Source organism: Apodemus sylvaticus, chromosome 23 (assembly GCF_947179515.1).
Source record: "Apodemus sylvaticus chromosome 23, mApoSyl1.1, whole genome shotgun sequence".
Lineage (NCBI taxonomy): Eukaryota > Metazoa > Chordata > Mammalia > Rodentia > Muridae > Apodemus > Apodemus sylvaticus.
Window position 1 is genome coordinate 32904792 of NC_067494.1, and position 23040 is coordinate 32927831.

The window sequence follows — 23040 nt, forward strand, 5'->3', positions numbered from 1 at the left end:
TCTTTTGAGAAGATGTGGCTATGCAGCCCAGACTGACCTTGTTTTTGGAGACAGGGTTTCTCTGTGTAGCCCTGGCTCTCCTGGAACTCTAGAGACCAGGCTGGCCTCAAATACAAAGATCTGCCTCCCTTTGCTTCCCAAGGTATAGGATTAAAGGCATGAGCCACCACTGCCCTGTCCAGGCTGAACTTTGTAATTCTCTTGCCTCCAGCCTCCTCAGTACTGGGATTACAGCTCAGTCCATCAATGTCAACTTCTTGAATCATCTGATCATTCTGATCATCTTGTATTAAGGGCTGTCCTAGGCTAGGAGCTACTAATGTACAGACTTGGCCCTAGGTATAAGAATTATTGTGCTGAACTATATCATCCTCAGAAAGCAAATTTATTTTAATAACACTCTTCAGGGAAGGTTTTGTTGTTTAGGAGGAGGGATTGCCTCATCTCCATTTTCTTTCATCTTATTTACATTGTTGGTCCTTGGATTCTCCCTCACCTCAGGAGGACTTTCCTGTTCCACCCTGCTTCTCTGATTATAGACTTTGGCTGACTCTGCTAGCATCCTGTGCCCAACAACACTCATCTCCAACATTGCTGTAAAGAGGCAGCTCAAGACTAAGAAGGAACATCATTCTTGAAGACAGACAGGCACAGTGATGGACAGGGGCTCGGAGGAGACCATTGGGCCGTGTTTCCCATGTCCTCATCAGCCTCATACTACCAAGAACAAGAGTGAGATCCCAGTCTGTTTCCTACCTTTCTTTCATGTAAGTGTCTTCTTGATACATAACAGGATCCTGAGATGATCAATCCCATAAACAACATGGCTGCTAATGTGGATCCAATAATAACCAAGGCATTGTCAGATGTATGCTGGATCCTATCCACGGTCTTTATTGTTTTTTCTTTAAAAGATAAGAAAAAATACTGATAAAGCTATAGACCCATGTCCATCAGCAAGTTCTCTCTCTAGGTAGGCCAAGGAACTCCTTTGTGAGGACTATTACAACATATCCTGTTGCAGTCATATTCGGGGCAGTATGTCATAGCATGTGGTCTTTGAAGTTCATCAAACCCATTCCAACCTTTTAGTTTCTCTTCTTGCTGCCTTTAGATGGGACTGTAGAACTCTTTGCTACCATATCTACTTCTGGGCCACAATCCTTCTCAAATAGGTCATTGACCAATAAACAAGTTGGTTCCTGGGCATGGGATATTGCTGTGACAGACTATGTGCTTGTGTGCCAAATGAGGACTCTGCGATTGGATTAGGGAAGGAGTTAAACATCTTAAGCAGGAGTCAGTGGGCTGTAGTAGTAGGAGCATGGGACACAGAAGTACCTGGAGCAGTAATGATTAGGATGGCCCAGTGCAAAGGCTTCAGAGGAGAAAAATTAAGAGTTTGGATCAATGGCTTTGACAGAGATGTGAAGACATTTTAGTATGGATTGGGTTGTGTGGCTGTTAGTGGTCACTTCTATACAGATCTCTAATGAAAAGCAGCAAGTTGACCAGGAATAAGTAAGAAAAAAAACAATGTACAGTTTGAGGAAGGAAGGAGAACCAGGAAGTATAGTCAGAAAATGAGATTTTTAAAATGTAAAGAAAAGCTTGATTCTAAAATGAATGAAAGGAGTTGTGGCCTTAGGGAAAGACTACCGTCAGCTAGACTTCCAATGTGTTAAAAGGAATTAAAAAGATGACTACTTTATCAAGGAAACTATCAAATACATAAAGCTGAAGAAAGTCTATTTGAATTAGTGGGCCATGTTTCATCCTAAGCAAGCAGCAAATCTTGGCAGCCGTGGCCATGTGGTTCTGGATTTAGAGTCAAGGATAGAAGGAGAGGCTGTGGAATCTCGCTTCTCAGCTCAGTAAGGCTGCTGAGGTCAAGTGTGTGCCAGGGATGCCCTTTCAAGGAGGCCAAGAGAGGCCAGTGTGGGAAACTCTGAAGATGAAGTCTGGATTATCTTAAAGACACCAAGAATTTGGAGAAGCTAGAGTCATGGGACACCTGCCATGGAGATCTGCTAACAAGAGGAGATCCAGCCTAGGGACAGAAGTCCTTTGCAGGTAAACAAAGCTTATAGAATTTAGCATTCAGAAGAACATTTGACCATCAGACATGGAGATGCAGGATTTGAAGTTTGACCTGCTGGTCATCCACTTTAATTTAGTCAAGTTTTTTCTTGCTATGATCTGCTTTCTCCCTTCTGGAATGAAAATGTATAATCTCTGCCACTGTATGTTGGAAGTATGGATCTGCATTTTCATTTTAATCTTACAGGGTATTACTGTGAAGAGGTTGCATTGAGTCTTAAGTGATTTTGACCTTTTAGAAGGGATTGAGACTGTGATAGACTGTGCAATTGTTGAAGGCAGAATGAATGCAGTTTTACATTGTGATATGGTGACAAGCCTATAGGGGCCAGGGAGTGGAAGGCAGTGGTTATAATAGGAATGGCGCCCATAGACTCAAATATTTGAATGCTGGATTTTAAGGGAGTGGCACTATGAGAGGAGGTTGTGTGGCATGTTAAGAGTAGCTATGACTGTTTAGGAGGACGTGAATCCCAGGAGAAGGACTTTGAGGTTTCAAAAAGCACATTTCTAACCCAGAGCCTGTTCCTTTGGATCTGGATATGGAATTGTCAGCTACCATAAATGCCTATGTACCACAATGATCCCAACCATGAGGATAATGACCTAAAGCTCTAGAACCCAAGCATGCCTCAATTAAATGCTCTCTTTTATCAGAGATGCAATAGTCAGTAGTATGTCTTTACAGCAACAGAACACTGAGCAAGACAACATTTCCCTTTAAGTGGCTTTTGACCAGAGTATTTTATCACAGCAACAGAATGAATCTAGAACAACACAATGCCAAATCCATTGGACCTAATGCAGCCTTCTGGGAATGTCTTCCTGGAACTGTTCAGAGGATTGACCTCAGTACAAGACAGAGAAAACCTAAGATGACAAAGTATAGAAGGTGAAGAGCACTGACCAAACATCTCAGAGATGTTCATGTACCTGAAAGAATGGAACAGCAAAGAGTTCCAGGAAATGTGCAGAGTCCATGTTGCTCTATGGGATGAGGGAGATGCCATATTGAGAAGGACAATGAGAATGACCACTGAGAAGGACACCAGCATTGATGGAAGCTCAGGATTGATGCTGATGGCTCAAGGCTGGGGGTGGAGTTAGGAGACTGTATTCCTGGGTCCCAGCAGATATGGAACAGAAAAATCCCATCAGGACTGACTGTCTGGAGCAGTCATATCAAGGACAGGGGTCCACTGAGGAGGAAGGAACAGCCTGGGGCCTGACTGCAGAAGTGGGACATGGCCAACAGAACCCAAAGATCTTAAAAGCAGATAGATGGTTAGCCAACCCAGATGTTGCTCAACTTTACTAATTAAAGACAAAACAAGTGAAGAGGAGTCTGAAAGCTACCTTCTTTGAGAAGAAGAAAATAGAGAAATTCACAAAAATAGAACAATATGTTTTTTAAATCTGTCATTTCTGCCATTCACAGGGTTTATTGTAATCATGTTGGTTATTCTCAATTTCACAAGCCCATCTAAGAGCCTACAGCTATTGGTAATTGCTGGTCCTTGGGAAGAGACTCTAGCTCAGAGGTGGAGCATTGGGCTCCTTGTCATAACAATCTGGAAGGAAAGTAAAGCTCTTTTTCTCAAGCATTGAATGTAATTTATCATTGTCTTTGGACTCATAACTATCATTTATAAGTAGTTTTAAAAAATATTTTTCTTATTGCTTGAAACTATTTTTTAATTTAAATATATTTAGGCCATATTCTTCTCACCCAAGTTCATCCAGATCCTCTCCTCCCTTCTCCCTACCCATGATCATGTGATGTTCCCTGGAGTAATTCATTTTCCAGAGCTATTCCACTGAACAAAAATTATTTTCCATTTTGCAGCAGGTATAAAGGATAGTTTGTTGTTAACCTTCACCTCGGTGGCTAGGTTCACAATCATTCATTTTTTTCATTTTTTAAAATATGTAAGACAATAAGACAAAAATTATCACATTGAAAACCAACAATATAGACAAATGGAAGGAAAACAGCCCACAGTCCGCACAAACAAGAGTCAGAGACAAACTTGTTCCTGTGGTCAGGAATCTCAGAAACATTAATCTGGAACCCAGAACATGGGCTCAGAGCACCTGTGCAGACCCGTGCAGGCCCTGCACATGCTGCGTCAGTCCCTATGAGTTCACATCTGTGTTGATGCTGTGGATTCAGCAGGCCTTGCCTCCTTGGGGTCCTCAATGCCCTCTGGCTCTTACATTCATTATGTTTCCCCCTTCACAGCCTTCCCTGAGCACTGGAAGAAGGGATTTGTTGAAGACATCCCATTTAGGGCTGACTGTTCCAAGGCCTCTTACTCTCTGCATAGAATATCTGCTGTGGGTCTCTATGTTTAAGCAAGACTTTTCTAAACACAGCACATTGGATCACTGAGATTGTCATGCCTGCATACTTGTATTTTGATATCCGTGGCACACACTTTCCTCCTCACTCCTTCCAGATCCACTGTCACCATGAGACATGCAGAGAGCTTTCTCCCTGTCTTCCCAGTCACCTGTAGGCTCCGGATGGTCTTTCCAGTGTGACTTGAGCTCCTCAAGGCAGGTCCTGCAGTCACCCTGTGAAGTCTTGTCTAAGAAGGCAGCTATATCCCTGTCTTTCTTCCACATATCCATCATCTTCTTGAATCTGGGCTCCAGTTCAGTCCAGTTTCCAGTACTTGTGTCAGCATGGAGCATATTCTTTCCATTGAGGCTAACAACACTGGATCCCCTGAAACGGTTGTCTCCTTCATACTGACAACAGATGTCAGCCTGCAGAGTATGAGGCTCTGTGCCCACTGAAAAGAGATTGGCTTCTGGCCTTAGTTAATCCTGTCTGCCAACCCAGCCTCCCTTCCCATCCTCTGACCTTGCTTTACCCTCCACATTTGCTCTTGCTACTGCGTGACTTAGATAGGATTAACAGTGATTCTTTTTTGTTTCTCCATTAAAACAGTAAATGTCCCTAATCTCTCACCCTGTTGATTCCAATGGAGGGGTGTTTGATATGCTCTTTTACTTATTTTGTAGCAGTGAGGAATTACTCTAAAACCCAGTTTATGCTGAGCTACATCTCCAGCCCTGTGGGACCAGTTGAAACTTACCTCTGATTGTGTTAAATTCCCCCCACAACTGAAGCAGCATCCCTTTGAAAATGTCACCTCCATGTTTCAGTGTGTCAACCTGTTTTTCACAGATCTTTGTGGCATTCAGGCTGTTCCCATGAGCACCACTGGCATGACACTTGTTATCCTTGTAGAGAAAAAATGTCTGTCTGTTCAGTAGGCCTTGGACTTCATTTCTCCAATGTCCAGACTCTGACTTGACAACGTTGAAGCTGTTGCAAAGAGAGGCAGCCTCTGTGAAGGAAACATGCAGTGAGGTTAGGGGTGGTGAGCAAGGAATTCAGAGAAAGTCTGTACCTATGAAACCAAGAAAATCCTTATGGAAGGGTGGACTGAGAAGGAGGGAGTGAGGGGCAGACGGAAAGGGGAGAGAAACAGAAAACTGGCTCACCCTCCTTTCACTCTGCTTCTCCCCACTGACTCCTCTACCATTTTTAACTCTTCACACTTTCTTCCAACTTCTACACCTAAACTTTTGAAGTTCATTCCTTTTGATTGCCTGAGGTTCTTTCTCATTTCATTAAAAAGGTTGATGGACATGAAATTGAATACTCTGCAGCCCCAGAACTCATACTTTGTTTGTGAACAAAAAGCCAACAAGGCCAACACTTTAAAGTGGATGAAAGGAGCACAAATTTTCTCTAAGTAAAACTGGATTTAGGAGCTGGGTCAATGGAAGGACTGCATGTGGCTGAAGAAGGAGCAGTGGACCATGAAGGAGGACCAACTAAAGCAACACTGGCTGCCTCAGGCTGCTACTCCTTGGAGGAAGATGTAAGCAGAGCACAGTGACTGGGGAAACTATAAACTGCATTGGAAAAGGGATTTGTCCCTAAGGATGACACCAGGTTCCACTAAGAAGAGAGAACTCTGTGCGGAGGATGCTGATGGAGAAAGGAAAGAACAGAGGCCTGGCTTAACATTACAGACTCCATTCAGAAACATTGCCTCCCCTGCAAGCTTCCCAATGCTGACAACAAGCCAATAAAGAAAAAAGGCTCCTGACAAGAGAGGCACCAAACCAGGTACCCATTGGGGAATGGACTCCACTGAGGGAAAACCAGGCAAACATGGATCCAGGCCAACTTTAGTACCTGTGGCTTTTTCAGGATGGACTGAGGCCTTCCTCAGTGGTCAAGATGCTGGAAGACATCCTTCCTACATAAGGTCTGCCAGCTCTCTTGAGCCCTGATAATGGACCTGCCTTCACCTTTAGTGGCCTTTGTTCTCAGGCTAATTATGTTACCCAAAGCCTGTTTGCAGTGTCCCACACATAGGCTAAGGGAAGCCTGCCCCCAGCTGGCTCTGATTGGGAAATAAAGTTGCCAGCAGCCAAGGGCTGGGCAGAGAGACAGAGGAGGTAATTTGAGGATTCCTGGGGAAGAAATGAAGGGGAGAGTAGGCTATGAGAGGGGCACAGGACAAAGCACACCAGGAAGGAGCAGGAGGGTGAGAAGGCTGAAATGTAGGTTCAAAGGGGAAGAGGTCCCATGGGAGGGCTTCCCAGAAGGAAACAGGGCAGCAAAGGTAAAATGTAGATTTAGAAAGAATTGACTCAGGAATATTGGGGGAGTGTGTTAGCCATGCCTAGGCTTAGACAGGGCTCAGCCATTGAGCTAGCTAAGGGGTATTAAAAATGAGCCAGTGTATGTGCCGCTGTGTGTGTGTGTGACTGTGTGTGTCTGTGTGTGTGTGTGTGAGTGTGTGTGTCTGTGTGTGTATGTCTGCGTGTGCATGTCTGTGTGTATGTCTGCGTGTGTATGTCTGTGTGCGTGTCTGTGTGTATGTGTCTGTGTGTATGTCTGTGTGTGTATCTGTGTGTATGTGTCTGTGTGTGTGTATCTGTGTGTGTGCCTGTGTGTGTGTGTGTCTGTGTGTCTCTCTGTGCGTGTGTCTATGTGTATGTGTGTGTGTATGCCATTCATTTGTGAATTGAAAACACTTGGGAAGGTGGATAAAAGCACATACTTGTACCTGCCTGGGAGCATAGAGTGGTTTTAGTATTTACTGCATCATTTTCTGCTCAAGTAACACAGGGAAGAGCCGAGACCATTGGGGTGGATTGGAAATTACATCGTACTTACAGGACCCAAAGTTCAGAACAGGTAGAAAGGATTCATAGAACTCCGAAAGAGATGCTTATCAGATTAACCCACGGAGACTGGTGGGGACTGGGTGGCTCTCCTCCCCTTCACCCTCTATAGGGTCAGGAATATGCCCTATACCTTGGAAATGAGTCCCACTTTGAGATGATGAATGGGAGACCCCCTCCCATGATTCCCAAGATAAAATCAGATATAATGGCTGAAGTGACTGCTAGACATACATTTGACTCCCTCAGTGCCATGGCTTATATCCAGAAGGCCCTCTGGCCACACCTGAGAGCCAGCTCTGAGGCTGCTCCTCCATTTCCTCCTCATAATTACCTACATGCTACTGGGTACTTGTGATTAGACATTAAAAACCACCATGGAAAGGACCTTAGATAGTTGTGCTGACTGCACCACCGCTCTTAAGGCAGACAGAATCATCACCTGGATTCACGACAGCCATGTAACTGATTCAGATGCAGATATTTACACCCAACAGAAGCTGCTAACCCCTGTGGTTGAATTAGGGAAATGCTGAAAGAAGCTGAGGAAGAGGGCAACTCTATAGGAGGATTAGCAGTCGTCGCAACTAACCTGGACCCCCTGACACTGGGACACCAACCAGGCTGCATACACCAGCTGATATAAGGCACCCAACGCATATACAGCAGAGAAATGCCAGGTCTGGATTTAGTCAGAGAGGATGCACCTAACCCTCAAAAGACTGGAGGCCCTAGGGGTTTAGAGGTCTCATAATGTGGGAGATGGGGGTGAGGGCATCTTCATTGAGGAAGGAGGGGGAAAGAGATAAGACTGATAACCACAGTCCAGGGGACAGAGTTGTTTCTGCAGAAACCTTAACAATGACTCATCTGAAGCCAGTGCTCCAGCTCTAGATGAACCATGTCAAGACATGTACACAGAACTAAGGTTCCCCTCTGTCCTCTCATCAGGATGTCTGAGAGAGTCTTGGGACTGCCTGGCTCCCCACAGGCTCTGGGAATGGAAACCACATCAGAGTTAGCAGCAAGTGGCGTTCCTTGCAGAGTCATCTCACCAAGCCTATTAACATTAAGACATGGCCCAACCATCCCCAGTGGGGACATCTACAGGAGACATCTACAGTGAGGGCATCCACAGGAGACATCTACAGTGAGAACATCTACAGTGAGGGCATCTACAGGAGACATCTACAGTGAGGACATCTACAGGAGACATCTACAGTGAGGACATCTACAGGAGACATCTACAGTGAGGACATCTACAGGAGACATCTACAGTGAGGACATCTACAGGAGACATCTACAGTGAGGACATCTACAGGAAACATCTACAGTGAGGACATCTACAGGAGACATCTACAGTGAGGATATCTACAGGAGACATCTACAGTGAGGACATCTACAGGAAACATCTACAGTGAGGACATCTACGGGAAACATCTACAGTGGGGACATCTACAGTGAGGGCATCTACAGGAGACATCTACAGTGGGGACATCTACAGGAAACATCTACAGTGGGGACATCTCCAGACTGAAAGGCAGAGCTCACTCACACTGGAAAGACTCACAGCTCAACACCAACTTCCAGTGATCAAAACTGCTCTGAAAGTAGGAAAACAGCCACAACTCACCAAAGGGACCCAAGTCTTTACAGGAAATCAATGAGAAAACAGAAGCAAGAAAGGAAAAAGATGGTTGTTTTTCCAAAGTGAAGTTCATCAATTTTGAATGATTAAAATTTCTTCCTGATGATTATCCAAGATCCTACCCGGGGACAAAGCCTCTTTGTGTAAACACCATTGACAGGCCATACCTACAAAACCCAGGTATGCTACCTGCAGATCTTCTGTTCCCTGTCTGGTCCCCAAATCCAATCCCCCAGTCTCAGACCCAGCTCTTTCAGTAGAGCACACATAGCATCTCTCCCTGTCCCAACCCCCAGCTCTCATCTCAGGTTGATCACACAGGTCTTCCCCTGCTGCTCCCTCACCCCTTTAGTTGCTTATTTCAACAAACTCCCCCCCCACCCCCGCCCCTGACTCCAGCAGTGCCCTGGGACCCTGCTAATGTAAGGATCACTTTGCCAGGGCCAGAAGCAGGGTGAAGGTGGACCTCCATTTCTCCATTGATCCTGAGATCCAATCCCACAGTCTCCTCCCCAGATCTATGGGTAGAAATCATCTGGGACCTCCCTTTCCTCTCTGACCCCAACCCCAAGGAATCACAAAGACCTTCTCTTCCAACCTTCCTTTCTCCAGCTCATTCCAGTATCCCAGTTCCAATACCAGTAATCATTCCCCATGAACACACCAGCTGAGCAAACCAGGGAAACAGAAAATATACAAACACCGTAATCTACGTAAATCTAGAGAAGAAACAGAAACCATGGAACAAATCACCCACAGGTAAAAAAAAATGGTCCATACATCAGCCTTCAGATCTATAATTATCCCAAATCCAGATGCCTAGATGCCAAAGCAAAAACACAATCAGTAACAGCCAGGGCAATATGTCTCCATGAGAGCCCAGCTATTGCACCACACCAGGCCCTGAATATTCCAGCACAAGAAAAATATCTTAAAATCAACTATATGAAGGTAGTAGAGATCCTTACAGATGATACAAATAAATCCCTTAATGAAATTCAAGAAAACACAAACATGAGATACATTAGGCAAGGAAAACATTAAATCTAAAACATTCCAGACAAAGAAGATTCATAATTATTCCATTCTGATAGAACTGCAGGGACACAAATGGAAAACAGCCTGAGTAAAAGGAGGTCCAGAAACAGGTGCAAATTGGGATCCAGCTCAAGGGGAGGCCCCTGGCACTGACTATTACTGAAGCTATGGTGTGCTCATAAAAAGGGGCCTATCATGACTGCCCTTCAAAAGACCCAACAAGCAGCTGAAAGTATCAGATGCAGATATTTACTCCCAACAGAAGCTGCTAAGCCCTGTGGTTGAATTAGGGAAATGCTGAAAGAAGCTGAGGAAGAGGGAAACTCTATAGGAGGACCAGCAGTCTCAACTAACCTGGATCCCCTGACACTGGGACACCAACCAGGCTGCATACACCAGCTGATATAAGGCACCCAACACATATACAGCAGAGAAATGCCAGGTCTGGGTTTAGTCAGAAAGGATGCACCTAACCCTCAAAAGACTGGAGGCCTTAGGGGTTTAGAGGTCTCATAATGTGGGAGATGGGGGTGAGGACATCTTCATTGAGGAAGGAGGGGGAAAGAGATAAGACAGATAACCACAGTCCAGGGTACAGAGTTGTTTCTGCAGAAACCTTAACAATGACTCATCTGAAGCCAGTGCTCCAGCTCTAGATGGAACATGTCAAGACATGTACACAGAACTAAGGTTCCCCTCTGTCCTCTCATCAGGATGTCTGAGAAAGTCTTGGGACTGCCTGGCTCCCCACAGGCTCTGGGAATGGAAACCACATCAGAGTTAGCAGCAGGTGGCGTTCCTTGCAGAGTCATCTCACCAAGCCTATTAACATTAAGACATGGCCCAACCATCTCCAGTGGGGACATCTACAGGAGACATCTACAGTGAGGGCATCCACAGGAGACATCTACAGTGAGAACATCTACAGTGAGGGCATCTACAGGAGACATCTACAGTGAGGACATCTACAGGAGACATTTACAGTGAGGACATCTACAGGAGACATCTACAGTGAGGACATCTACAGGAGACATCTACAGTGAGGACATCTACAGGAGACATCTACAGTGAGGGCATCTACAGGAGACATCTACAGTGAGGGCATCTATAGGAGACATCTACAGTGAGGACATCTACAGGAAACATCTACAGTGAGGACATCTACAGGAGACATCTACAGTGAGGACATCTATAGGAGACATCTACAGTGAGGACATCTACAGGAAACATCTACAGTGGGGATATCTCCAGTGAGGGCATCTACAGGAGACATCTACAGTGAGGACATCTACAGGAAACATCTACAGAGAGGGCATCTACAGGAGACATCTACAGTGAGGACATCTGCAGGAGACATCTACAGTGAGGACATCTACAGGAGACATCTACAGTGAGGACATCTACAGGAGACATCTACAGTGCGGACATCTACCGGAAACATCTACAGTGAGGACATCTACAGTGAGGACATCTACAGTGAGGACATCTACAGTGAGGACATCTACAGGAAACATCTACAGTGAGGACATTTACAGGAAACATCTACAGTGGGGACATCTACAGGAAACATCTACAGTGAGGACATCTACAGGAAACATCTACAGTGGGGACATCTACAGGAAACATCTACAGTGGGGACATCTACAGGAAACATCTACAGTGGGGACATCTCCAGACTGAAAGGCAGAGCTCACTCACACTGGAAAGACTCACAGCTCAACACCAACTTCAAGTGATCAAAACTGCTCTGAAAGTAGGAAAACAGCCACAACTCACCAAAGGGACCCAAGTCTTTACAGGAAATCAATGAGAAAACAGAAGCAAGAAAGGAAAAAGATGGTTGTTTTTCCAAAGTGAAGTTCATCAATTTTGAATGATTAAAATTTCTGCCTGATCACTATCCAAGACCCTACCCGTGGACAAAGCCTCTTTGTGAAAACACCATTGACAGGTCATACCTACAAAACCCAGGTATGCTACCTGCAGATCTTCTCTTCCCTGTCTGGGAAGAGAATTTGGGGATTCCCCAAATCCAATCCCCCAGTCTCAGACCCAGCTCTTTCAGTAGAGCACACATAGCATCTCTCCCTCTCCCAACCCCCAGATCTCATCTCAGGTTGATCACACAGGTCTTCCCCTGCTGCTCCCTCAACCCTTTAGTTGCTTATTTCAACAAACTCCCCCCAACCCCCACCCCTGCCCCTGACTCCAGCAGTGCCCTGGGACCCTGCTAATGTAAGGATCATTTTGCCAGGGCCAGAAGCAGGGTGAAGGTGGACCTCCATTTCTCCATTGATCCTGAGATCCAATCCCACAGTCTCCTCCCCAGATCTATGGGTAGAAATCATCTGGGACCTCCCTTTCCTCTCTGACCCCAACCCCAAGGAATCACAAAGACCTTCTCTTCCAACCTTCCTTTCTCCAGCTCATTCCAGTATCCCAGTTCCAATACCAGTAATCATTCTCCATGAACACACCAGCTGAGCAGGCCAGGGAAACAGAAAATATACAAACACTGTAATCTCCATAAATCTAGAGAAGAAACAGAAACCATGGAACAAATCACCGACAGGTAAAAAAAAAAAATAGTCCATACATCAGCCTCCATATCTATAATTATCCCAAATCCAGATGCCTAGATGCCAAAGCAAAAACACAATCAGTAACAGCCAGGGCAATATGTCTCCATGAGAGCCCAGCTATTGCACCACACCAGGCCCTGAATATTCCAGCACAAGAAAAATATCTTAAAATCAACTATATGAAGGTAGTAGAGATCCTTACAGATGATACAAATAAATCCCTTAATGAAATTCAAGAAAACACAAACATGAGATACATTAGGCAAAAAAAACATTAAATCTAAAATATTCCAGACAAAGAAGATTCATAATTATTCCATTCTGAAAGAACTGCAGGGACACAAATGGAAAACAGCCTGAGTAAAAGGAGGTCCAGAAACAGGTGCAAATTGGGATCCAGCTCAAGGGGAGGCCCCTGGCACTGACTATTACTGAAGCTATGGTGTGCTCATAAAAAGGGGCCTATCATGACTGCCCTTCAAAAGACCCAACAAGCAGCTGAAAGTATCAGATGCAGATATTTACTCCCAACAGAAGCTGCTAACCCCTGTGGTTGAATTAGGGAAATGCTGAAAGAAGCTGAGGAAGAGGGCAACTCTATAGGAGGACCAGCAATCTCAACTAACCTGGATCCCCTGACACTGGGACACCAACCAGGCTGCATACACCAGCTGATATCAGACACCCAACACATATACAGCAGAGGACTGCCAGGTCTGGATTCTGTCAGAGAAGATGCACCTAACCCTCAAGAGACTGGAGGCCCTAGGGAGTATAGAGGTCTGGTGGTGTGGGAGATGGGGGTGGGGACTTCCTCATTGATGGGGGAGGGGGAAAGAGCTATTGGATGTAGAACAGTCAGAGGGTGGACAAGGGGGGGATGAAATCTGGATTGTAGAAAAAGATTAAATGAAATTTAAAAAATGATCATATAAAATTTTGAAAATTATTATATAAATTAAGTGAAGCAATAAGACATATTCTTTACTGTCTAATAAGAGTTTGGCAAATTAAGGCCATCATCATAATAATCTTTTAAAAATAAAATATATTTTAATGTTTTGAAAACTAAAAAAAAGAAGAAAGTAACTAAGAAAGAAAGAAAGAAAGAAAGAAAGAAAGAAAGAAAGAAAGAAAGAAAGAAAGAAAAAAAGAAAAAAAGAAAGAAAACCTGGCCTCCTGGTCATCGACTGAGTATCTGATGCAGAGGCATGTATAACATGCTTGCCAATTTGGAATAATTCTTGACCTGACTTTTATAGAAAGACTGACTTCTGTCCAAATGAACCATTACCTGGTCTGCCTCCAGAGGAAGGAGTCTAGACAGGCCTAGGGGCAGGGGCAGAAGCCTCCACATGCCCACTAAGCACCATTTAACTGTGTTGTCACCCAGTGAAGGAAGGGCTTAAAGCCCTTTTCTGAGGGGATAGTGAGGCAGGACAGGGAAGGGAGGTGAGCTGGGAGGCAGGTCAACATACACCAAGTGGGTTGTAAAACTTGATGTGGTGCCACAGGCCCTTAATTCTTGTATCTGGGTACAAATTTCTAGTTAAAGGCTAACCTGGGTTACAGAATGAACTCTTGTACCAAAAGCCACAGACTTTGGGTGGGGGGGTGGGAATGTGTGGGGCATCTGCTATAATCTGGTGGAGCACACTGAGAAGTTCAAAATCAAAATGGCCAGAGAACTCCCAAAGAGAGAACCAATTTTGGTTAAGCGGGGTGGGGGTGGGGTGGGGTGAGGACTGGGGAGGGAATGGGGTAAGAACTAGAACAAACTTGGGACCTAGAATCTTCTGGAAAGGGTCTGTGGGCTGAGGGTTCCTGTCCTCCCACACTGTGTCCCAGGATTCCCCTTGGGTTCCTTTCCCAGGGAGACACTGGCTAGCTCCAGACAGAGACAGCTCTGCTGTCCCCCTCCCCCACCACATGCTTTGGAAATTCACAGGCCAGCCTTGAACACAAACTGTGTTCCCTCCTCCTCCCCATCCCCACCCCCATCACCCCGCTGCCGCCATCAGATCTCTGGAACTCACCTTGTCTCCCTGAACACAGACAGACAGACAGCAGGCACAGCAGGACCAAGTGGCAGGAAAGGACCTTGGCAGCAGCAGCCAGCTCCATAGCTCCTTCTCTAGACCCTGGCGCCCAAAGGCGTGAATTTAACTCTCTGAAAGGGAGGGAAAGCCTTGGTCACATTCTGCTGATGGCCCGGACCTCAGAAAGATTTTAAAACTTGGCTGTGAGTTCAGGGCAATGCTTCTTCCTTGATGTAGTCAAATTGGCTTCTAGTTCCCTTTTCTCCAGATATTTCTAGAGCCCCTCAACAGCCCCTGAAGGCTGGTCCCCATGCTGGGCAGAATGCCTTGTAGCCCTGCTGTTGTCTGAAGTCTGTGCTTTGCAGAGTGGGGTCAGGAGGGAAGGCAGCTTTGTGCGCCCTAGCGAGTGAAGTTACTGAAGCCAGGGAAGATGAGACAGGCGGGAAGAGAAGATCAGGAAGAGAAAAGAGCAGGAAGAGGAGAGCCTGGAAAGTGTTGGCTGGCTGCCAGATGGGCGGGGTCTGTGTGACGCGAGGGAGGGTGGGGTGGCAGAGCAGGGGAGGGCACTGGGCAGGCAGGTGGCCTACAGAGATTCAGGAGCTCCAGGCTTCTGAGTCCTTGGTTTGCAGATTCCTCAGGAGCACAGTCATGAGCCTTAATTCTGAGTGACTGATCCCCAGGATCAAACCTGGACCTAAGGCAGAGAAGAGAGGCAGTCAACCTGCCTGCAGTGTGCTTGCCTTTTTGGAGCCCCACCCCCACCCCAACACCTCTGGTGCCTCCAGCTTCCTGCTGCCCACCAGGGACCCTTCCAGCACCTCTCTGGCTGTAGCTATCCATCTCCCCACCCCCACTTCCTCTATCTCACAGTTAGTTGTTAGCTGTCCAGTCAGGAGAGAGAGAGAGAGAGAGAGAGAGAGAGAGAGAGAGAGAGAGAGAGAGAGAGAGAGAGAAAGAAACTTTTGGGGCAGAGATAGATACTGTCAGACACAATCCATGAATCAAGTTGTGAGGAGAGTTCTGAGAGCTTTTGAGGAAATTCTAAGAAACTAAGACAAGCCTTCTACCTTGTGTTCCTCCTAAACCTGGGTCTGTTCATGGAATGATCTTCCATGCCCCTCCCAGGTGTAAACAGCAGTAGGTTTGCTCCAGATTACACATTGCTGCTTACTTGTGTGGCTAAGAAGTGTTTCCAAGCATGGTGTCCCTGTGACTGTGTACAGTCCTGTGAACTTTGCTCATGTGACCTTGCTTAACCCAAGGGTCTGATGCTTTGAATAAAGTTGGCTATTGCCTGAGACTTCAGTCTGCCTCATTTTATGCTCTGTTCCCCCTGCTTAAGGCTGCCACCTAGAGTAACAAGTTCCACCTCAGTGGGACCTGAAATCTGCCACAACCTAGGAGAGTGAGGACCCTGCAGAAGCAGGTGAGTGAGAATAATGGAGCCAGAATCAGGGGAGGCTTTGCCTTACCTCACGCTTGTGCACCATTTCTTAAAGGAAGGAGGAGCGAAACTGTCCAAATAGAAACTGTTAGATGCTCTCATCCTTATGCTGATTTCGTGGTTTCCTCTCTCTTAGGGAATAGGATTTTTACCATCTTTTGCCAAAGTTTACTTGTTTTGCAAAGTATTTAGATAATGTTGTAATGATAATATAAATCATATCAGTTTTCAGAGTCCATTTGTATGTGCTTAACGAATCTTCCAAACACTTTATTGAAGTCCACACTGTTATTTATATAAATATGGTCATTGAAAAATTTTTACTTTTTGTGGACTAGCTAATAGGACAGACTCATAAATGCAGGACAAATGGCATATTTGAACACATAGGTTGAAGTGCCATGCAATATTAAAATGAAAAGTGGTGAAATGTGTTGATCTAAGAAAATCTTGAAGATGCAGATGACAGACTGCCTGGACATTACTTTTTATTAAAGCATTGTTAATGTTAGTTAACATGGACAATGTTAGCTTGTATTAAAAGTAATCATTTTGTAACCCATTCACAAAAAAACACACATGGAATGCAGTCACTGATGTGTGGATATTAGCCTAGAAGCTCTGAATACCCAAGACACAATTCACATATCAAATCATTGCCAAGAAGAAGGAGGGAGAGGGCCCTGGTCCTGGAAAGGCTTGATGCAGTAATGTAGGGGATTACCAGGACAGAGAAGTGGGATGGGATTGATTGGGGAATGGGCAGAGGGAAGAGGGCTTATGGGACTTATGGGGAGGGGGAACCGGGAATTGGGAAATCGTTTGGAATGTAAACAAAGAATATAGAAAATAAAAAAATAAATAAAAGCAATTTTAAAATGTAATCATTTTACATATGCATGTAAATCTTATTGAGGAAATAGTTATCCCAGAAGCTCTGAGTACCCAAGACACAAAGAATATAGAAAATAGAAAATTATGAAAAAAAAAACAGTCAATTGTGATTGCCTAAATCAGTCAATAGTGATAAAGAAAATGAAAGTAACTTAAAAGAAAATCAAATTCTAACTTCAGTAATTTACTTCAGACTTATTGTCAGTCAGTATGGTTACATGGAGATACTGTTATGCAGAGAAACTGGATTTAAATTCAGTTTTAGAATCACTTTAGTAAAATTTAATCTTTTTATAGTTATAGAGTTTACTCTTAATTGAAATGTACAACATCTATTTTAATATCCTATCTTCCTGCCTTTCTAGGCAACGAACAACACAGATAGATGACAGGGAGAAACTTCTCAAAGTCTCAGTGTCCTCCATGGCATGTCCTCCCCCAACTCTGCCTCTCTCTGTGTGTCTCTGTGTCTCTTTCTCTGTCTGTCTCTGTCTCTGTCTGTCTCTGTGTCTCTGTTTGTCTCTGTGTCTCTGTCTCTGTCTGTCTTTCTCTCTCTGTCTCTGTGTCTGTCTGTCTCACTGTGTCTCTGTCTCTGTTTCTCTCCCTGTCTTTCTCTATCTCTCCGTCTCTCTGTTTCTCTCTCTCTCTCTCTCTCTCTCTCTCTCTCTCTCTCTCTCTCTCTCTCTCTCTCTCTCTCTCTCTTCTTCAGTGATGTTCCCTCAGGGCCCATAGCCTTGGCCCTGTAGAGGTCAGAGGCAACAATCATGAGTTCAAGTTCCTCCCCCACAGCTTCTGGATGTGCACAGAGAAGCTTCTCTGAGCACTGTGGAGAGCAGTGCTGACCCAGAACCTGCATCAGAGGGTGTGACTCAGGAGTGACAGCTGCCCAGGACCTTCCAGCTTTCACTGCCAGATTGACACTGCAGGGGCAGCCAGCCTGTGGGACCGAGCGGGTTCCAAGTTCTCTGCTGCTCCAGTGTGCATGTGGCCATGGCTGGACTACTCAGTGAGTATCACACAAACTAATCTATAAGAGTAATAATATTATTAACTATAACTTTATGCTACGAAGTAGTTACTTTTATATACAGTCATATAGAATAGCACATATATCTATTTGTTGGTGGTGGTGTAGAGAATGTCACCCTGCACAGGCTCCTCCTACTCTGTCTCACTCTGATGTAGACACAGATGAGTTACATACACAGGAGTTAAGCTTCACACTCCCACTACTGATACCTAGTTATTCTCTTTCTTGTACTTGATATGGACACATAACTATGATTTTATCCAAATCTCTAGATCAAGAAATTCCATGTTATGGGAGAATCACCCAGAGAAAAAGTAGCCTGTGATTACAAAGGACCAGAGACTGGCAGAGTGGGAAGGCCTGGACACTCTATGTCGGCAGCCTGATGATGCCTGTGCTTGAGGATGACAGAAGGGGCGGGCGGCTGCTCCAGATGAGTTCTCATGACTTCCCTGGAGCCTCTTCACCCTACAGCAAGGAAACACATCTTATGAAGGGTCTGAGGACAGCCTGGGTCAGTTCCCTGGGTGACCTGTCCCAGTCATCAGCACCCCTAACCCCTCTCCCTGAGGGTCATTCGTTCCCTCCTCCCATCACTCCTGGGCTCTGCCTCCCTGGAGTCAGCACTGTCTTCTTCCTCCACCCCCACATTCTCTCGCTCACTCTCTGGTGGAGATAGTTTTCTTTTCTCCTTAGCTCTGTGACACTGGCATCTAAAAGTCTGTGGGAAGGTCTTCAATCCAATAGCTTCTTCCATTTAAAGCATCTTCTGGGGACTGAAGGGATGCTCAGAGGGTAAGAGCCCAACTGCTCTTTTGGAGGAGCCAGGTTGGATTCCCAGTGCTCACCTGGCAGCTGCCATCCCCAAGGTTTGCTTTTCTTTTTTTTTCTTTTCTCTTCTTTTCTTTTCTTTACTTTTCTTTTTTTCTTTTTTCCTTACTTAACTTTTTTTTTTGAGCTATAGTTTCCATGTGGATCCCTCACTGTTCTGGAACTTGCTGTGTAGGCCACGCTGGCCTGGAACTCAGAGATCCCTGCCTCTGCCTCTAGATGCTGGGATTAAGGGTCCCTTCCACCATGCCTGGTGTCTCAAAACCTTCTGTATCAGTGGCTCCAACAATTTAGATGCAGGCTTCCAGCCTCCATGTGAACTGCACACACACAATGGAATCACACACAGATAAAACACTCATGTACGGTAGTTAAAAATGAATGAACCTTTTTCTTCCTGCTGTAGAACAGGCTTCTGCATAGGAAATGTCCAGATCCTTGGCAGAACTTGTAGGATTCACATTTTTTGTGTGCTTTCACAGCTATAGTCTAGGTTCCTAAAGGTGTGTGTGTCTGAGTGTATGTGTGCGTATGTGTGTGTGTGTGTGTGTGTGTGTGTGTATCTGTGTGTATCTGTGTGTATGAGGGTGTAAGTGTGTGTGAGTGTGTATGTTTATGTATGAGTGTGTGTATAAGGGTGTAAGTGTGTGTATGAGGGTGTAAGTTTGTGTGTGTGTGTGTGTATGTGTGTGTGTGTGTGTATGTGTGTGATTATGTGTGCATGCGTGCACACCTGTGCACTTACAGGTCAGAGATTATCCTTGTGTGTGGATCCAGTTTTCATGCAGCTTGCTTTAGGACACAGGGTCTTTCACTAGCCTCAGCTCTCTGTGGTGATCATGCGTGCCCAGAGAACCCCTGCTCTCCCCAGCTCTGAATCCTAAATGTCCTTGAACACTGGAGACATTTCCCAAGAGATTACTTTTCCCTTAGAAGTGCCTTTTTGATGACTTGTAACTTCATTTCCACAGGAAATAAATTGTCCACAGCTGTCCCATCAGGCCCATGTATTTATCCACCACTGTTACATCAGGCCCTCGGGACAAATTTGTGAATCTACTCTCAAGTGCGTGTGTTTGTATGTGTAGGGATGTGGTTATGTGTTCTGTGTGTGTATGAGTGTGTGTATGAGTGTGTCTGAATTGTGTGTGTATGTGTTGGAGTGTCAGGTGAGTGAATATATAAGACAGAGATTAACTTTGGGTGAAGAGTCACTGGTGCCATCTAATTGGTGGGTTATTCCAGGTAAAGAACTTGAGATGCTCAGTGCTTGACTGTACAGGATGAGACACTGATGATTCTGACAGATCCACTGTGCAGTGCACTCTCCTCACACACTGCCTTGGGAACTTCCTGCAGGGAACTCAGAGCATCTGCCTCTCTGGGATGCTGAGGCTGATCTCCCTGGCTGAGGGGTGCATGTCTGCCCTGTGGAAACACTGCTGAAGCAGTCATTCACTTTCTCTGTCCTTTGAGCTTCTTCCTAGACTGCTCACAACTGTTCTCAAGTAGTTGCTTATGGGCCATTGGGTGTGTGGGTCCAGCTGTTAGCTCACAAACATCCACAACACAGTGGTACACAGATCTACGTATGAACACATCACTCATAAGCAGTCAGTAAAATATATAAATCTAAACTGAGGAACCATGTTGACACTTTGAACGCCGTCATATTTCAGTATGAACATGGGCTTCCCCCCCTATGGAGAATACTATTAGGAATGTAATAGCAATTACATACAGTCAATAAGTAGCTTTGATTAGTAAGACAATCAAACTATACCAATATTCCTTGTAATCACTGAAGGCAGGATGTTTCCCCAGCAATGTCTTTCATTTGTAGACAGTTTTGCAAACCCAGACCTTCTGCTCCTCGGCTGAGTTTATTTGGAAGTATTTCATTCTTTTTGATGTTACTGACAGCGAAACAGTTCTCTTAATTTTCTGAACATAGGTTATTAGTGTGTGGAAATACACTAGAGTGTGATTATTTTTTGCTTGCTGAGTTTTTAAATTCTATAACTTTATACTTGATTTATTACTCCTGATTTCACTTTACAGGACTCTTCAGCATTATCTAACTTTACTGTCATGTCATACAGAAGGAGGAGCTCCCTAACCTCTTCATTTCCAGTCTGGGGGCATTTCATTTCTTTTTCCTGGGCCAATGACTCTAGCTAGGACTCTAATGCCATGTCTAGTACAAGCTGTGAGCCTTCCTGGGCTCAGCTCCTCAGTGTTAACTATGCTGTGAGCTGTGTTACATAAAGTCTTGTGAGTAAGTATGTGTGTGGACATGCTTTGCATACTTAGTTCACTGACAGATTTCATCAGTGTGCTGAGTTTTGATCATTTTCTGTTTCTGCATTTGTTAAGGGCTCATGGAACTCTGCCCTTCATTCTCTCCATGTGGTGCACCACGTTTGCTGACTTGGGTCCCGCTGACCCTTCCTTGACCATGGATGTCTCTGTGAGGGCAGGGGCTCCAAGGATGAAGGAACCAGGGTCTGCGCTGAGTTGTTTCTCCTCCTCTGGTTTTCTTTTTTATTGTATCCATGCTTCCTACTTTTGGAATTTCCTGTCTTACCTTTTCATCTTTTATTTTTATTCCAGGGGTACTTTGTTCTGCGTTTGTTTTTAGAGTATATATTAAGATAGTTGACTGGAAGCCTTCTTTACTTTGAATACAAGCATTGATTATCTTACATGGTTATCATTTCAGCTGCATATTGCAGACTCATTTCCAGAACATTACTTTGAATGTCTATTTCTCAAAAAATCTTAAAATGAATCATCTCACCATTTTAATTTAACACAGTAGAAAAGCCCACGGAATAGCTTCTTTTTGATATTTATTGTTATGTGTATGTGTGTTTTGTTTATTAATGTACGTGTGTGCACCCTGAGCATGCCAGGTGCCCACGGAGGCCAAGAGAGTCAGAGCCTTGAACTGGAGGTGCAGACGACGGGGAGCATCAGGTGGGTCCTCTGCAGGAGTGTCCAATGCTCTGAGTCACCAGGGCATCTCCCCTGCCTATCCAGTGTTTGTTTGTTTGTTTGTTTGTTTGTTTGTTTAAAATCAAATCTCAAATTCTCACAATTATTCAGGTCATCCAGGAGATTCTTACCTGGGTCAGCAGATAACACTTTTTGTTTTCAAATTTTAGCAGACTCAAGAGATTAATGCAAGCCTCTGAGCACCCATTCATCTTTGAAATTAACAATGAACTCATTGCTGATTTGAAAATTACATCAAGGGGCAGGGACACCCATCCAGGGATAAGGAGTCTGGAAGAGAGAACACAGGGAACACAGGGTGTTAGATCGCCTTCCACAGGAGCTGGAGAGGCAGGGGAGGTGCAGATTTGCTAAGCAAGCAGTGTTCCTTCCCACTCTGTGCCTCAGTTTCTGCCCCACACTCTTGCCTTCTAACCCTGGGGTAATCTGGCTTTTCCTTCTGTGTTGGGAAGTAAAGGTGGCTTTGATCCGGTTCAGCTCTCATAGTTCCCCCATCCTGAGGACAATTTGAAACTTGCTCAGTCCTCACATTCTTCTGGCCACAAGCCACTGTTGCTGAGGTCCAGGGACTCCCAGTCAGAGCTCTCCAGACTCTCTAAGAGTTCAAGGCCCTCTTCCCCATGGTGGAGCGCCATGGAGGAGCCCTCTTCCCCAGCCTATCAGGGACCTGGGTTCAGGACCAGGACCAAAAGGAAGAAGGGGGAGAGAAAATAATCTCAAAGGCTAGGCGGGGTGAGGCGCCAGGGCGCTGACTGCTGAGGTTCAGATGAAGGAGCACAGAAACCATTGAAAAACAAGAGGGACAAGGATTTGTCCTCAGTGTAGACATTGCACAGGATTGAAGGGTCTGCATGAGCCAGAAGCCTAGGTCATCTCCCGCTGTGCACATCCTGAAGGACACTCACCAGCTAGCAGGGTCAGACCAGATGACTGACAGGAGCGCTCTGCCTCTGGAAGGGTGAGTGAACTGTACCAGTGGATCTGTCCCTTGGAACCCTCTCTCACCTACTCACTGCCTGATCCCTAGAACCTGCCAGCAGCAGCCCATAAGAGCTCTCTGGGCGAGGTCACACCCCCTTCAGGTCACAGCCCAATCCAGACCTGGGAGTGTTACCTCCCTCAGCCAATAGGTGCCAGGCACACATTCTCACTGTTCTCTCAGGCCTGAGGACAGAGACCTGGCCCTGGCTCCATGAAGC

The 23040-nt window shown here is 45.3% G+C and overlaps 2 protein-coding genes across 7 annotated transcripts in view; both read right to left on the reverse strand.

The window, feature by feature from the left end:
* The window catches only part of LOC127674161 (UL16-binding protein 1-like), a 564502-nt gene that overhangs the window by 170951 nt on the left and 370511 nt on the right, over positions 1 to 23040 (reverse strand). The window lies entirely within an intron of this gene.
* The window catches only part of LOC127674162 (UL16-binding protein 1-like), a 231608-nt gene that overhangs the window by 2109 nt on the left and 206459 nt on the right, over positions 1 to 23040 (reverse strand). Inside the window, exons 2-5 of the mRNA XM_052170019.1 lie at positions 14622 to 14802; positions 5205 to 5459; positions 4614 to 4898; positions 757 to 905 (exon numbers count right to left, since the gene is read on the reverse strand). Coding sequence (XP_052025979.1) covers positions 757 to 905; positions 4614 to 4898; positions 5205 to 5459; positions 14622 to 14709 — 777 coding nt within the window. The 5' untranslated portion in view covers positions 14710 to 14802. The remainder of the gene's footprint in view (positions 1 to 756; positions 906 to 4613; positions 4899 to 5204; positions 5460 to 14621; positions 14803 to 23040) is intronic.